At 28.8% G+C, this 18,952-nt stretch overlaps 1 protein-coding gene across 2 annotated transcripts in view; it reads left to right on the top strand.

The window, feature by feature from the left end:
* LOC136990232 (protein sel-1 homolog 1-like) overlaps nt 1-18,952 on the top strand; it is a 67,153-nt gene that overhangs the window by 29,282 nt on the left and 18,919 nt on the right. For both annotated transcript variants that reach the window (XM_067288621.1, XM_067288620.1), the window contains exons 4-10: nt 4,938-5,100; nt 5,732-5,785; nt 5,914-5,973; nt 8,353-8,434; nt 10,264-10,418; nt 13,855-13,911; nt 14,672-14,740. In XM_067288621.1, the coding sequence (XP_067144722.1) occupies nt 4,938-5,100; nt 5,732-5,785; nt 5,914-5,973; nt 8,353-8,434; nt 10,264-10,418; nt 13,855-13,911; nt 14,672-14,740 (640 nt within the window). The remainder of the gene's footprint in view (nt 1-4,937; nt 5,101-5,731; nt 5,786-5,913; nt 5,974-8,352; nt 8,435-10,263; nt 10,419-13,854; nt 13,912-14,671; nt 14,741-18,952) is intronic.

Genomic DNA, 18,952 nt, shown 5'->3' with positions numbered 1-18,952 from the left:
ATAATCCGGCTCTGGTGCTGAGGTATAACAGGAATATTTTTTCCGTGTCAAAAATGCCGTAATCGAAAGCACCGTGTGACAAGGTGCATTGTCATGATGCAGCATTCGTGTCTCTTTGATGTTTGGCTTCACGCAAGCAACTCATTTTCGCAGCCTTTCAAGAACCTCACAGTAAGAATGGTGATTGACAGTTTGTCCTTGAGGCATGAATTCTTTATGGACAATTCTATTGCTATCAAAGAAGACATGAGCATGAGTTTGATCTTCAACTTGTTCAATCTCACTTTTTTTGGTCATGGGGAGGTTGCTGTGTGCCACTTCTCACTTTGGTGTGTTGTTTCTGGATCATACTCAAAGATCCATGTTTCATCATCCGTAATGACATTTGTGAGGAAATCTGGATCATTTTCAATTAGATCCAGAAGATCACAGCACACTTTCTTCCTCTTGTCTTTTTGCTGAGAAGTGTGGTTTTTGGGGACCATTTTTGCACAAATTTTTCTCATCTCCAGTTGTTCGTTGGTCAAAATTTGATGAATGATTGTATGATTCAAATTCAGCTCATCTGCAATCAATCTGATGGTTAACTGACAGTCAGATTGCACGAGGTCTCTGATTTGTTCCACATTTGCATCAGTTTGTGAAATTGATGGCCTTCCTGGCTGAGGGTCATCTTCAACAGATTCTCGGCCTTTTGAAAATGCTTTAGACTATCTAAAAACCTGGGCTTTTGACAAAGCAGTCTCCCTGTAGGCCTGTTGAAGTTTTGCAAATGTTTCAGTGGCATTGTCTTTGAGTTTGAAACAAAACGTTGTTCATAACTACATTCACTCATTTTCGGAATGCACAACAAAATATCACTTTGCAAAATATGCACTCACAGTCCACTAGTTAATGTGACAAGGTTTTCACTTGAACTGAAGCTATATGGCACATTGTCCTTACACCCCATCCCACCCAAGAAGAACCCCACATGTTGCCAGATCGTTTGCTATGAAACCAGTCTCATTACTTTATTTACAGACCTCGTATACTATCTTCTGCACTATCAGCCTTTGACATTTGTAACAGCTGGTTGACCTTTGTTCACCCATAATGCTTTAACAAATTCTTTGCAGACTTGAGATTGTGAGGTTTTGTTGTGTTGTGGCCACTTTTGAAGTGATAGAGCAACAGCATACAAATATGTTCTTTTAAAAGTTTCTTATTGTCATACATTGCTGATGTGTCTATTTCCAATGAAATGTGTGATAAAATGCCCTTTGGTTACTCTACTTATTCTGGTAATCAGTACTGGGCTATTCAGTGGCTTGGATGCCATACACCCCAACTCCCCTATGCTTGGGGAAAGTCTTATCTTGGGTCCAATGAAAGATAATGGCATAATTTAAATTATAAAGTTGTAGAATGTTTTAAGATTAGTTTTAGGCTTCTCTTCCTGGCCTTGAGTGTGCAATGCAATGCCAAGCAGAGATGTCACATGGTTTCATTTTATTTTTTAGCGATGTTCAACCACTTTCAGTATTTTAACAGGTAATCTTTTGTACTGATCTTGAAGATCTTATAGTCGATACTGTTTTCTCTTTAAGTAAAGAGAGTTTATCTTAAAATACAGTGGAACCTCTGTATACGACCGTAATCAGTTCCTGATGTTTGGACTTATACCGAATAGGACGTATACCAAACCAACCTTTCCCATAAGAAGTAATGTAAATCAAAAAATGCTTACTGGAATTGAAAAATTAAAAATAAAATAACACCTTTCACCGTTCCAGCACAAAGTTTATAAACTTTGTGCTGGAACGGTGAAAGGTGTTTAATCATTTTTACATTACTAAAAATAAAATATCTGTTCTCATGTAAAAAAAAACTCCTCTTGATATGGTATATTAATAGGGTTGTAAAATAATTGAAACACTATTTGAGCACATTAATAAAAAAATAAATTTTATTGTAGATTTTTAAAGTTATTACAGTAATAATCGCAAATAATTGCTTCTGATTGCTTCTGTCACCAGCACTGTTTTTCGGTTATCCAAAGCAAAAGCAATTTCTCAACATGATCTAATGTCTCCGATCTCTGTTTAGAAATTGATTTAACCCCTTTCGCAACGTTAGCAGATTTAATAATGTCTTTATTTTTCATGATTGTCGATATCATCGTTTTCGGAATACTATATGCAACAGTTAAATCTCGAACACGTATGCCACCTTCATATTTCTCAACAATCTCTTTTTTCAGTTCCATTGTGATTCTAGTACAGTCAAACCTGTTTTTGTGCAGTCTTTTTCTGTGCGATTTTTTTTTGTGCGGTATATGAAAATTTCAATCAAATTGGAACATAATTGACTTCTGTAAAATTTTTAAAAACTCTATTGGTTGTTTTCTATGACATCAGCAGGTTTTTTCATTTTTTATTCAGTAAAATTTTTTTCTCATACGTTTATTTTGGTCCCCTCTTATTTTAATAGCATAAAAACCATAAATATTATGTTATGTTTGAACAAATGCAGTAAGTTAGCTCCCCTCCAGCTTTAGACTGCAGGTGTGAAATTTCACACCTTGTTAAATGAAATAACACTTCCTGCAGCTATATTTATCAAATAAAATCATTATTTAACGATTATTTTTAACTTTTTAATGTTAGATTCCTATTTAAGTGGAAATAATTAATTAATATAAAAATTAAAATTCTTAGAGGATTTTTTTCCCCATTAGGTGTTGCAGAAAAAGGCCCAAGGAGTTAAAGAAGCAATTCCTAGTTATTTCGTACGGTTTCGAGTTATTTTCTACGTGAGACTTTTTTTATGCGGTCCCTATTCACCGCATAAAAAAATATATTTTTTTAATTGTGTTGCGAAAACTATTTTTTATAGCCACTCGTGAAGTTTTGCGCGATTTTTTTTTATGCATTTTCTTTTATGCGGTCCCTATCCCCCGCATAAAAACAGGTTTGACTGTAATTTTTTTTAGTTTTCTGTTGCTTTTCATTTGCCTTTTTGCAATTCATGATTAATAAAAAGTTTTACTTACAAATTAAAATCGGAAGAAATTTAACAAAGTTATTGACCGTGGCACTGCGAACGTCTAGTCTGGTCTAGTACACCAATAGTGCTACTTGTTCATAGATGGTGTGCATAATTGAATTAAGTCATATACTGAGCAAAATTTAACAGGCACTCCAGCAAGTCGGCCATATATACCTTCAACAGAGACAGATGTTGATTCACGAGCACACTGATTGTCTGCAGTTGGAGTTAAGTCCTTTTCGCACACCCTTGTGCTCCTCAATCTCAGGGCCTACGGCCCCTCAGCAGCTGACACGCTCGCTATTGCTTGTGGTCAGCTAGTACTATGTGCCGCTATCGCGATTGTCCAACAAACCTAACCTATCCCTCTGGGAGATGACCGTCACCGCTAGGCGGCAAAAAATCTGAAATTGCATGGAATGCACTGTGAAAGGCAAGAAATCATAAATATTATAACTTTCTTATTTTTTTATCTCCGGGTCCAAAAGTAGGGTATTGTTGAACTCATCTTGGTCCCCTGAGTTCAAATATATACTCAAAGTTCCGAAATTCCATAGGTGGTAATCTATAGTACAGCCTAAATTTTATCAAAAGATGAGATCAGCTGATTAATTGTATCGTGTACAATATTTTATACCCCTAAGGAAAATAAATTTTGTTTTCCCACAGTTAAACTTCGCCGCTAATTGCTGTTGTGATAAACCATTTTCACTTTCTCTGATAACTTTAACACGATCTTCTAACAACAGCACTTTGCATTTCTTTCATTTTTCGGACAATTTCGGACAATCTGAAATGAATTTCCTTTGTTGCTAGACTAATCCATTAACACCTATACTTAATTTCAAGGGTGGGAGAAGTGCCCGAGGTGGGTTCAAACGAGTTTAGACTAATTCATTATATTAGGAGGGGGGAATGTTGTTGAGATGGGTTTGAACAATAGGTTAGACCAGATATATTCACGGAAGTGGTCGCTTATTACAGTTGTTGTATGTTGTTTCGGACCAAAAATCGATGCTTGTGGTCGCATTACACAGGTGGTCATTTAATACGGGTAACTTATACTAAGACTCTATGTATAAAGTATTCCGTGCCAGAAATTTTTGCCCGTTTTGACAGGTGCCCGTCAAATGCAGGTGGTCACCTAAGCAGTTTTCACTGTATTTCACTTCCAAGTGTACAAGATTTTTCCTTTACAATAATAACAATAAAATATAGCTATTTTGTTAAATCTCCAAAAGCTAGCTGCAAAAGATGGTACGGGCATCTCCATTTAACATCAATAATCTGTTCTTAAAAATCAGGCATTTAGTGTGAAAATGATAATTGGGAGCTGATTTTATTATTTATTATAGTCCTTTATTTTAAATGGGAAAAATTATAAAACATCGCAGTATTAACCCAAATCTTTAACCAAGTTTCTAAAATGTAATTAAACGTAGTTTGTTACTTATAGGTAGGCAATCTACTATCATAATAGGATATAACTCTAATAACATCGCTATGTAAATTTCAAACAATTGACATGGTTATTAATGTTTATATACAGTAACGTGTGCAGTCTACATGCTATAAACATTGTATCTGTTCATATTCAGCATACTTTTCAAAATTACACGATTTTGATATTTTACTAGCTATATTTGGAATGTAATGTCAGATCTTTTCAGCATATTACTTTGTTAAAGTAATTAGTTTCTGAGGCATAAATGTATATTTTTCTTAAATAGACATAGACCAATCATAAAATCAATTCACTTTATTTTACGATTTACAATATTACAGAAATATTTGCAACTTAAAAATGAAGTTTTTTTATTTATATATTTAATGAGTCTTTTATTAAAAGTACTAATTTTTTAAATCTGAAAAGTTTTTACAGATATTTCTTTTGTTCGTTTATTTAGAGCATATGATTTGTTAAAGCAAGCTGCTACTCTAGGTCATCCTCAAGCTCAAGAAATGGTAGGACAAGCATTACTATTTGGTGATGTTTTAAATCAAAATATCTCAGCTGCTAAAGAATATTTTGAAGAACTTGCAAAGACTGGATCTCCGTTTGGACAAATGGTATATATCAATCCATTGAGTTATGAATTTATTATTGTCCATAGTATACAAATTTTAGTGTGTGTATGTATGTTTGTGTAGTTTGGTGAGGAATATCTCTTGAAGACTCTTGAATAAATAAATAAAAAAATGATTCCTTGAATAAGTTTTATGATGTATTTCATATGTAGATGCTGATTATAGAGTCATATTTCCTGATTTTCCAAGATTACTTATTAACTAGTTTGCGGGAATCAGTTTCTCATATGCAAAACTAATCTGTAATTTAGACATTTCAGACGTGTGATGAAAAATCTATTAATCAGATATAACCATTACATATAAAGTGTCTTAGACATTAGTAAAAACTAATTTAATCAGAAATACATTTGTATATTATTTTTGAAGTAGTTCCATTTTGTGGAATTTTAATGCTTCTTGGCAGCATTTTGTTAAATGAAAGTAAATTTAATTGTTAAAATAAAAAATTTAATTAGCAGTAGATCTTGATCCATTATTTTTAAGACCAGCTACAGTTTTTTTTGACTTTTAGGATTTTTTTTTCTCATTTATAGTTTAAGGAATTTATTTGTATTGCACATTATATTAGGTCTTTATTATGTGTATTAATAGAACATTATCATTTCAATAGCATTTGGGATTTATGCATGCAGTGGGCATTGGTGTACCATCAAACCAAGCAAAGGCAAGTATTTAATTATAAAAATTATAAAAAGAAAGTTCATTAAAAATATTTAATGGTAGTTAAACTAAATCTGTAACACTTCTATAACAAATATATGTTGTATTAAACTATATATTGTTTAATTTCAGGCATTGGTCTATTATACATTTGGAGCTTTAGGAGGAAATCCATGGGCTCAAATGGCATTGGTAATTAAAAATGATTAATTTAAAATAGAAAAGTGTTAGCATTTAATTAATAATGTAAAATTATAAGTTTTTAAAATAATTTCATATATAGATGCAACTTGACTTTTAAACTACTTAACATGTGAGTTACTTATAAAAACAAAACCATTTCAAGCAAATGGGTTTAATGAGAAAATGTTTTCTGTTTGTTTTATAAATTTGCCTCAGGTTTCAAACTATAAAATTCTGAAATTTCAAATTAGAATTTGTGTAGTTTGAAGCCTTGTAATTTGAGGCAGGTTTATAAAATAAACCAAAAACATTTGTTTATTAAACCCATTTGCTGGAAAAGTGTGAATGATTTTGATTTTTCAGTTCAGTCATCTTCATCTAAGTCATCAGTTTCAGCTTTGATTTTGGATTTTATTATAAGTTATCCCATTTATTATAAGATCATATCATAAAGCATACATAGTAGCTATATTAGTAAATGCAAGGTGTATATGATTGTACAAAACAAAGCAAATATACTGCTAACTATATACCTACACATAATCTTATATATTCTATTATACACTTTAAATTGGCTATAATAAATAGAATTATTAAATATACATTCTGTTTTTTGTCACTAGTGACATTGATTACTGTTTATAGTCACCTTAGCATAGTAATTTCTTATGGTATGATACTTTTGTAGTGATCACATGATATCTCATCATCTGGCATCATGTTTTTGTTTGCATACACTATGTTGGACTTATGATCAAGCTATCAGAATAGAAGCCTGTTGTAAGTTGAAGTATATCTGTATGTAAATTTAAAAAATTGATCATTATTACACAAATTACTATGAATATTATCTGGTTATAAGTTAGAGATACTATCATTATCAGACAAAACTTTGTATTTTGGAAATGTTTGCAGTTTTTTTTTTTTTTTCTATATTTCTGTAGTTAGTCTGCAAATAGAATTTTTAGATGGAATCTTTTGAAAACATATTTCAAAATTTCATATAGAGTCATTTAATTAGACAACTCTAACAAACCTTTAGATAACAATAACATAGAGAACTAGAATTAGTAAATGGACAGTCATAACGTATCTCTATCTGTTATGCAAAAAGATAACATATATAGCAAATAATTTGTTTTCATAAAGATATTGCCAAATTAAGAAATTATTTATTAATCATGAGTGAGAATGTTGTTTAAACTTTCTTCAGAGTTATGATAAATCACAAAGAATAACAAAAACATAATTTAGTTGATTCTTAGGGTTAAACAGCATCATTCCATTAAACCTGTTGTACAATACATTTTTGTCTAAGGCTTTTTTGTTAGAAATGTATGGCTTGCTAGCATCACTGTTTATATACATGTGAGAATACGGGCGAGGGTAAACTCTCTTGTTGTCAGAACCTCACTGGGTCACTGGATGGCATTTTAGGAGGTCTAATAGTCGAGTGGGGAGATGTTCGATCGGTATCTGTTGAAACAAAAGAACAGGCAGGTAGATTAACAAATAACAAATACAATTTAATGAATATGAGAATAAACTACATAAAGAAATAATCTATTGCTAAATTGAATATCGCCTAAGTGTACCTCTAACTACTGAGAGAGAGTTTACAATAATATATATATAATAATACCTCTGTCAGACTAGTATATTTAGTCTAGTCAATGTGTAGAGCTTCTCTTCTGATATAGAGATGGTTGAAGAATGGGAGACGGATGATGGAGAGCTGGAGTGGGGCTATACACTCTTTATGACGACTATACTTTCATGTGGCAGTGTTCATTCCTCTCTCGACTGCTGCAGTCTGTTACTTTCCATTTCTGCCTTCCTCTATGGCAGTCTGAGTAACCTTCGGTTGTTGCCCTGAGAATATGATTTCTCCGCCTTTTATTCTAAATTTCTCTCCAATTGGGTTTTATTACTCGTAACATCTGATGGGATATTATTTCTGATGCAAATGGACAGATGATCATGGGAGATGTGTGATAACATCTCTCCACAAAGGAAGTTTTACTTATTTTCTCAATTCATCAATTCAATATTTTAACAAATTCTTAATAAAATTAAAAGATTCTGGATTCTCACGTACATTCATATCTAATTGTTACCATAACAACACATGGTAGATCAAAATGTTTGAATCATATGACTTTTAAAAAAATTGTTTATCTGAAAATGAGAATATTTATTTTACAGTTAAGTAGAAATTGAATTGTTGATCTTAATGAGTCCATTATGTATTAAGCAAGTATATTATCTTTATATTTATAGTAAAATTATTGTATAATCATTTTTATTTAATTATTATTTTAATTTCTATGAAATTATGAACTGCAAATGTTTTTTTTTTAATTTAAAATATTTATAACTTTATTTTAGGGATACAGGCATTGGTCTGGTATTGGCGTCATCAATAGTTGTGAATCTGCATTAACTTATTATCGGAAAGTAGCAAAAATAGGTAAATACTTAATAAAAGAAAATATCTATGATAAATTTTTCTTTGTAGTAAGAATTTATTTATTTATTTTCAAGGTAATTATGTTAATTGTCATTTATGATGATTAATCTTGCTCATGTAATTTACAAGGTAATAAAAAAATTATACTAAAATATTTTTATGAAATTTATTTTATAGTAATTTTTAAAGCTGTGAATTTGTAGGATATATAGAGAAAAACTTAGTTACTAGTTTTCAAAGATATTCAGAAAATAGAACAAACTTTATTTATTTGTGATTTTTTTCCTCTTCCAAGAAAATACAGTAGACTTTTTGTATTTATAGAGAAACCATTATTAAATATAATAAAAATCAATAATGGATTATTTTTTGTTTTTTTAAAGATGCAGCATTATTGACATTTTTTTTGTTAGCTAATATCATTTCAGTTTGCTTTGAGTTCTGTTAGTTTTGGAGTTCTTTACGATAGTATAATTATGAAATTTGCTTGATTGCAAATTTTTTGTAACAATAATAATAAAAATCAAATGTATGGGAAAAAAATTGAGAGCTTGATTTAGTTAGTTTTCTTTATTGACCAACATAATTACAAGAAATGATTTGTTGGATCAGTTTTTGATGGTCATCATCATCAATTTTTCTGAATATGTTTCTGAAATATGTATTTCTCTGAATACTATACACTCAAACCTGTTTTTGTGCAATTATTTTTGTGCAGTATACCAATTTGATTGAAATTCATATACTGCACACAAAAAATCGCACAAAACAAATCGCACAAAAAAAGACCGCACAAAAACAGGTTTGAGTGTATTAATTACTCATTTATGCTGTAAAATTTTTCTCGTTGAGTGCTTTATTGTGTTTTGTATTTGGAAATATTCTGTTGAAAAACAACAAATGATTTTAAGTATTATTTAATGAATCTGAAAAGTATGAAGAATTTTTAAAGTTTTACATTAATTTTCACTAAAAGTATTTTATATTGTTTTTTGTAATTTCATAGCAAAATAATTGTATTTGATTTTTTTTGTGGGTAATAATGTTTTTATAATGTAATGAATAGTGTATGCCTTACTGACACAAAAATTATGATTATTTTTCAATGTTTATTTTGAAAGTATAGAAAAAATTTTTTTATAATTTTATATTTAAATGTTATGACACACAATTACTTTAGATAGATAGATAGATATTAATATTATTAATTTAAATTAAATTATTTTGTTTTGATATAAAAATTTATTAATAAGTTGAATATTATTTGGTTTATTTTTCCTATTCATACTTTTATATTTGAATACTATATTGTATGATGCAGATAGATAATTGATACTCTAATAATAATGTAAACAGTAGTTAATTATAAAACTTCATATTAAATAAATAGCTGTAGAAAAAATAATTAGGCCTATCTTTCTTGAATCATGATTTCCACAATTTCTATAAAGAATTTTTTGCAAATTATTTTCATAAGAGTTATTTATTTAATTATTACTTTTTTTAATGCTGTCTATTATCAATCTCTCTTGAATTTTGTTCCATATAGAAGCATATTATGAAATGTAATAAAATGAAAATTAGACTAAAATATCACTTTATAAATTATTTTAGTTTATTATTTATTATTTATTTATTTGCAATGAATTTAATTTAATTACTTATAAATTGTATGCTAATATTTCTTTATTTTTGCTATTTTACTTTTGTATACTTACTACTTATTTATTTACTTTTAATTTCTTCTATTTTTTAACCATTTAAAAAAAAATATGTATGTTGTAATAGAGAATATCTGTTTTTACTAAATCAAATTTTATCACGAGCAGTTGAAGAAGAATTATCTTCAAATAGTGGTACAGCCATTCAGAGGGTTCGATTACTTGATGAATTAGAAAATCCAGGATCTACTTCAGGAGTTTTGGATGATGACTTAATACAATATTATCAATTTCTTGCTGATAAAGGGGATGTTCAAGCACAAGTGAGTTTATAAAAATTATATTTCTTACATTAATATTGTTGTCATTTTACATAAAATTTTCATTTTTAACTATATAATATAAAATGGGCTTATATGACACAAGTGAATTTGATGGATGACAATTGAACATAATCAAGTTAATCTAATTATATAAATCAGGATTTGTAATTATTATGAATGTTTACTTACGACTGCATAATACAAAAGTATACAGTAAAAATGAGGAATCAAACTTTTATATCTTATTTACCACATAACACAGAAATGAAACAGATAAACAGTTTCATGAATACACTATTCAAAAATATCTTCCATTACCCCCCAAAAAAACAAGAAAGAATAGATATATTATTCAAATGCAACTGCATTTTATCACTGTAGAAAATATTAAAAATATTAAGAAAATGAAATTGCAGCATTCTCCTAACAGGATAGAAAGAGGTTGAGTAAAAAGAAAATTTCAGTTGTACTTTTTGTAAAGATCATCTTGACTGTCAAATTACTTCTAAACTATGTCTGTAACAGTTTAAATTGTAAATTTTTACTTAAATATTTATTATTATTATTATTATTATTATCTGCTTATTATGGTTAATTGTCAAATGTTGTGTGGTGTATAAATGGAATTCAGAAGCTGTGTATAATCTATGTATGATTTAGGTAAGATTTAAGATGAATCTAATATATTTCATATATCATTGTTTTAAATTACCATAATTATATCTGACTGTTGATTTTGATTGAATCAGTTATGAATATGTTAAATTGATATATGTCATACATGTAATATTTTAAAGATAAGTTTTAAAAAATACATTTTAATAGTTTAATTTTATTCTTATTTTAACAAAAACTTTGCTTTATTAGTTAATGGAATTATTAAAATCATAAATTTTCTTTGTATTTTTAATATTTTTAGAGAATGTTAAATAAATAAATAATTGTAAAAACTGAAATGGTTGAAAATATTATTGAATTAAACAAAAACGAGTCTTTTAACCAAGTTAAAAAAAATTTTGGAATATGCTAGAATTTCTTAACATTATTAATATGCATTTACAGTATATTGGATATTATTTGTAAATTACTTTATTGTTAAAAAGTACTTAGATACTTAGAGTCTAAAAATAAAATAAAAAAATTAGAAAATTCTGTGTACAGGTATGTGTCTGCATCTATTTTGCATTATTTCTCAGGATTGGATGAATCAAAATTTTTGAAATTTGGCAAGGTTATTTCTATATGTAGGGCATTGAAGATGATAAATTTTGGTCGTTAAAGGTCAAGAGGACGGGGGAGATGGAAAGGTCATGTATCATATCTTGAGTGAGTTCAGACTTAATGGAAATTTTACTCAATATTGGCATTTACATTTTTTTTTTTTTAAAACTCAGCCCTACTTTCAGAATTAAGCCTTTTGTCTTTTTATAATAATTAATAATATAAAAATTATTTTTGAAATAAAATCTCAACAGATCACACACAATTTTAACTCTGAACCAATGTGTCTTAATGTTTCTTAAAAGTAAATACTTTTTAAATAGAGAAATTTTTCATAATTCAAAATTAATCCTCTTAAGCATTTTTTATTGTTTAAATTTTATTATAGTATAATTGAAAATTATTGGACTTCCTTTCTGGTCACCTTAACCTCTTGTTCTAATACTGGGAAAGTCAAGCAAGAGTCCTTGCCAATTTTTTCATTTTTTTTTTTCTTTTTAAGTTAAAAATTAAGCTAGAGAGTATAAATTAACATAATACATAAAAATGTTAATTTCATAGAAGACATTTTGAATAAAAATTTATTTATTCTATAGAAATTGTCTGTTACTTAATAATTTGCTTAACATTTCCATTTAAATCTTTAATTGAAATTCACTTATAAATTTTAAAAAAAATTAGTGAAAATAAGATTTTCTTTTAAATTAATTTATTATTTCTCTATTTTGTGGTGCAATTTTTTTTTCTTTTCCTGGTGATGATTATAGTTTAAAATTTTGTAAAATGTAACAAACTGAATAAACAGAGTTACATAATGAAGTACAGACTTCTTGCAGCCTTTCTTTATAGGCTTCTAGAAGGCTTATGTAGCTGCCCTATTGGATATGAACATTTAATATAACCTGAAAATAAAGAAACTGTTCAGTGTTCAGATTTTAATACACTGAGCGGTTTTTTATTTCCATAGTGCTCTATGGCTTTTAGGTATAGAGGATATGTTTCCACTTTGCAAGACAAGCTATATGGTTATGAGGCATTATTAATAATATAAGTTTTTGAAGCAAAGGATTAAAGGAAGGTCTTGATAGCATAGCTGGTAATACAACTGCATGTGTGCTGAAGATGTGTGTTTGAGCCTTGCTCTATGTCAAATTTTTTTTCTTATTATTCTAAATTATTTAATTTATAAATTGCAATTTCTAAAAAGTGAAATTTATATTGATGTTCAAAAAAGGGTCACTTAAGTATTTTTCCAGTAGGGTAGTAGTAGATTGCCTTACTAACCACTTATTAACCTGCGCCAGGTGCTCGCCAACGTCAGGATTTCTGATATGGCACGCAGAGAGAGTAGATGATTGACAAATGTTATTTATATGTCACTAGTCTGCTTTAGGTTCAACTGGAACTTCTTACTTTTAAACTGGAATACCTTACTGTTCTAAAACATATTGGAATATTTTAAAATTTTGTATTAGCCGTAGTATATTTGATGATATGTTCTAAAATCAAAATTAATGGTCTCTGTTGGTTAAGACCAATATCTTATCATGGTGTATAAAATTATATAGCTATTAGATTTTGGCTTTATTCTTCCCACTTATCCTAAAATATTTGCCATGCAGCTGACATCCCACAATCTTGTGCATTGACACAATTTTGTCTCTGGATGCTTTATAAAATCTTGAGGATTTCTACAGTTTTGATTTGTTTCTTGTCAGACTTTTTTGATTAATTTAGCTTCCTTTAGGTTCACTGTCAATATTTAATTTAAGTTTAATTATCAATTATTAATATTGATACAAGGTGATGGCATAACTACCTATCTTTAGACCAAACTATATAGTTAATTAATTAAATTAGTAATCCAGACATTTCCAAAATGAATTTGCCAATTAGGTATTTGGATTAATGTGAACAATCTTCTGTTATCATCAATTGAAAAAAAAAAAATTGAAATTCTTAACAACATAACATAATAACAATAATTCTTAAGATTAGAAAATTTTTAATATACTATTGAATAATTTTATTCATTACAAATCATGTTTAATTTTAGATTTATTAATTTTATTAATTTCAATATATATATATATAGAAATTAATAATATCTTAAGAATTATTGTTATGTTATTGTTAAGAATTTCAATTTTTTTTAATTGATTATAACAGAAGATATATATATAATTGACTAAATTTTAAAAAGTTTATTTTGTAGGTTGGTTTGGGTCAACTTCATTATCAAGGAGGTCGGGGAGTGGAACAAGATCATGCTGTGAGTTTATTTTCTTGTGTAATAATCTAATAATTTTAAATAAATGTCTTATGTCTACAAAATCTATTCAAACTCTTTTTTTGTTGATGGAGCATGCATCCTATGGGAGAAGTTTATTTGAATTCAAATTTTACTTAGATCAAATCTTAAATTTTATCCAGTGCCATGGCCTGGTTTAAAATTTATGGATTTTATTTTCCCCATATTATCATTATAGGCTTATTTAAAAATTTCATTCCCTTTTTAATTGAATGATTTTTGAAATTAATTTAATTATATCTTCCAAAATCATCATTCTGTATTTGTATTTCTGCAGCTTTATATAAACTGTTAAATTTTAGCAGTTTATATATTTAGAACAATCTGTTAAATTTTATAATCTGCATATAATTTGAATATGGTTGCAGTAGGGGAACTACTGTTTAGCCAATGAAAACTGTATTTCAGTAATTTTCAGATTTTTAATAATGAATTAGGATACATTTGCTAAAACAAGTTATTGAATGTAGAATTGTTTACTTTATAGCCAGTATTACTTATTATATATAGTCATCATAAATATATATTATTGCAATTTATTTATTTATCAAAAGAAAAGGCAAAGTCATTTGGCATGGAAAGTCTACTCCCAGAGAACAAATTAATAAATTTCCATTAAATACATTACAGTATTATTAAATATTTTTGTAATAAACAGAAAAATTTATTTAACTCATATAAATTAAAATTTTTTATTCTTAAAAATTTATTTTATTTGTAGCGTGCCTTGAATTATTTTGTACAAGCTGCTGATGCTGGTAATGCTAATGCAATGGCATTTTTAGGAAAGGTAAACATAGGTTATTTTATTTTGCTATGTTATATTTAATCCATTATTTTAATTTTTTCTTTAATATTGAATTATTTAATTATGACATAAAAAGTAAATTGAAATGCTCAAAATAATATATGTTTTAATAGTAAAAATTTAAATAAGGGAAAGATTTATTCAAATTGTAAATATCCAGGTTATTTTCTTATAATTTAAAAAAAAATTTATAAATAAATTATTATTATTGCTGTGTGTATAATCATTAAATGAAAATAATAATTTCATTTAATGATTACAAATATTTGTAAGTTAAATTATAGTTATTAACAAAAATAACTTACAAATATATGTATTATTAGGTTAAAATATTAATCTTATAATAAAATAAGACTGTTTTTATTAATTCCTTATTTTATATTTGTATGAGTATGAGTGAATAAAATGAATAAATATGGTAGATTTTTTTCTAAAAAACATAAAATAAAGTAATATCTTTTTAATGATTCAAATCATAATTAACATAAAATTATGCAGATAATGTAATTAAAATTTTATCTTTTTATACTTAATAATAAATATTATACAGTATATGTGTATATATCAATACATATATATTTTATATTAAATGATTTAAAATTGCAAAATAAGTTAAAAATTTTTTCATTGTTTTTGCTTTTACTTAATATTATGATACTTTATTCTATATATTACTAATGTTTTTATTTAACTTTAACCAAGCTATATTTGAAATTTTTGATCATTATCAGTTTTTAAGTGTATTATAAAGTAATTCATTTATACGGTATCTCAAAATTCACTTATAATAAACGGTATCACGAAATTCACTTATAATAAACGTCTATCCTCAGTTATGGAAGATATTGCGAGCCACAAGAACAGCACTATTGTATACAAAAGAGCTCCCTCGATATATAAATTACTTAGAAATGACAAGGAAAGAATTAAAGAGAGCAAACAACCGGGGGTGTACACGATACCGTACAGCAACGACCAGTTAGGGATAGACAAGGAATATATTGGGGTCACAATGAGAAGCCTAAGTAAAAGGCTTAAAGAACACAAATATGACGTGGCAAACAGTAAATATACAACAGCGTTAGCAAAAATGGCGCAGACTGAGGGGTCCATTGTTAAATGGGAAGAGACCAAGATCATAGCACCGGTGCACTCACCGACACTTGCAGCTACAACAGAAAAATGTGAAATATACAAGTCCAGCTTAAAGGAAAAATGTTTAAATTACAAAGATGCAATGATTTTACCTTCGGCTTGGAAGTTTATAATTAGAAAGAAATCGCAGGGATACATTCACTAGGCTCAAAGGATTGCCTATGGCACTATAGGTTTTTTACAATGTATACATGTTCAATTAGCATATTTTATTGTATTTTTCTATGTTATTTATATTTGTTTAATGTATTTTTGCATTGTATTTGGTTTACATAGTTCAGTATCGCGCGTGAATTCTATTGTAATTTATTTTAATTTGAACTGGTTGTTTGAAATGGTATTCGAATGTCGTTAACCTGATGATGGCCCATTGAATAGGTTGAAAACGTTTGTTTTTATGATTATAGTGAAGATCCTTACGTAATCCGTTACGATCTTTACGATGATCCGTCTCGAGTTGGTCTTTACGACTCGAGAACGTCCGTACGATGGTTCGAGGAAAGCTACACCTCCACACTCAGTCCAGTGAATATTTACAGTTTATTTACAAAACAAATATTTACAGGATGTACAAGTTCGACAACATTACATACACTATGCAACAAAGATGTGGTATCTCACGTCGGCTTGTCTATTGGGGACTGTTAGACTCCGGGGAACTCAGGTCACTTTTCAGAGCTGGCTCAACCGCGTGGTCGTCCAATCTCTACACTAACCCTTCTCAGAGGAATTTCTAAGAGGAGAACGCTTTCTCTACACCTCAAGGGCTTCCCTAGTGTCAGAGACTACCACACATCCGGTCTCTCGCCCTTCTCCGTTTCTCTCACCACCCTTACCCTTTAAGGGATTCTACGGTGACAACTTGCAACCAATCGGGTCCTTCCTTTCCCCTGGGAGCTTCCAAAAACGTCCACCCTATTTCCCGACGACGTAGCTTACAGTCACGTTCGTCCCTTGTTTACATTTTTCAAGTCGACCAACACGTGGCAAACACATTGACGTGTACTCATAAACGGAGACGCTACTCCCTTTGTTCTTTCCGGCCGTTTATAGCCCCAACGCCAGGTGGGACTAATTATCTCGGTCGCGTTGCTTTTCGACCTACGACGCTAAAAGCGGACCTTTACAATTAGATTTAAAGTTCTCAGTGATAAGGTGTGTTTGTTTTACAATTTAAAAGAGTCTGAGTCTGATAGGAGAATTCATTTATAATTAATTAATGCACAGAAGTGATTGTTATATTAGTTGAAAATATAAATATCAGTTAAAAATAAAACAATTAACATCTCTCTATACAAAAATCGATTGCATTATTTATAAAGGTAGGGACACACTTGACATTTTCTGAGTAGAAAAATTCACTTTATGAAAGAAAAAGCAAATTATTTACGACTGAAAGAGGGCTGAAAACAGAGTTCAACAGTGCTCAATTTTTCTGTTTTTACATGCAACACAAGCAATCATTTTTTGAATCCCATTTGAAATGTCACTGGGAATTCATATTATTCAAACAGTATAGCAGAAAAGAGGACACAACATTTCCAGATCAGGAAAAGGAAACAGAAAAGTGACTAAAACACATTTTTCTGCTTTAAATATTTCTGGGCAGAAAATTTCAAGTATGTTTCCAAGTGTATTGCCAAATATAGATTTCTGCTATTTTATTGAAAGCAAAAATTTAATCAGTAACTAAGATTGTGGTCTTTTTAAAACAAGAATTTGAGGGAAAAGTTTATCTTAAAAAGCTACACAAATTCTATTGGGCTGCAATCTGAAAAAATTGTAGGTCTATAAATTTCCATTGTTGTCTGTGTCTGTCCTTCCTTAATCTCAAGAATGGAGTTAGATAGATGAAAGATGAGACAGATATGGAAACCTTAGGGGCAGGAGGCCCCAATTAACTATATGTGACTTTCAGTTTGCACCATAAGTCATGTTATTTTGATTCAAAAATTTTTTCCTGAAAGATAGATGGATGGCACAACTTTATTGCTAGCAGGAAAGTATGATGTACAGGGGAAAGACACTACTAATTTGATGTGGAGAGCATATATTTTAAATGAAATAAATTAAAAATATGATTAAAAATTGCAGCATTATGACGATGTCAATAAACAATTGCTCATTAAACATGTTTTTCTGAAGAGACTTCTTTAAAATAAATGCAAAATTATCAGATAGTTTTTAAATTTGGTTACAAATTAAATGCATTTTAAATTATTAAAGAATATATTTTATAAGATTATCGCTTCTGGAAGAAAATTCACTGAGTTCGGCGTTAAAAAAAAATTTCACTTTAGCATTAACACGAGCACTTTCGACGAGTTTATAATCGTCATCCTCAGGTGAAAAGAACGATTTTAATGAAACGAGTGTGCAGAATGTTCCAAGAAGAACAGAATTTTTAAATTCAAAACAGGAGTGTGGTAATTTCGATAAGAACGTTCTTATCGGAATTACCGGATTCCTGTCCTGATATATTCTGAATTTATTACTCTATTTTTAAAATATTTAAATTTAATAAAAATGATATCTTTCTAAAATTGCATTAAATTATATAATTAAAATAAGAATTATTTTAACACACTAAAAATAAAAAATTTTTAGTTAAATAACAAGTAAAAATTATACTCTTTCCATTTCCGACTTCGAGGATTCTATGAGCCAAAACAAGACAAACAAATAGCAAGGAACAACAATTATTTTATTAATTTATCCATATGCATTTCGCCATCTAGGCCTCATCAGTGGATACATCAGGATGTTATTCGTTGATTACGTTTTATACCCAACAGCCGTTCCCAGCATGCATCAACCATCAATCCAGCATTCAAATTAAGTAAATTTACATGTTCGGCGATACAGAAATGTTCTACAATTTTTCTTTCTAAGTTATTTTCTATTCTATATAAAATTTTAGTATTTTTTATATTTATATTACAATTAAATTTTTGGCAATGTAAAAACCATGCTGATTCCGTTCTTTTCAGTCTAATGGCTGCCTCATGTTCCCTTACTCTCAACTCCAATCTTCTTCCG

This window comes from Centruroides vittatus, unplaced genomic scaffold (genome assembly GCF_030686945.1).
Source record: "Centruroides vittatus isolate TY-2023 unplaced genomic scaffold, ASM3068694v2 scaffold_861, whole genome shotgun sequence".
Classification (NCBI taxonomy): Eukaryota; Metazoa; Arthropoda; class Arachnida; order Scorpiones; family Buthidae; genus Centruroides; species Centruroides vittatus.
This window is presented reverse-complemented; position numbering and strand designations above follow the sequence as displayed.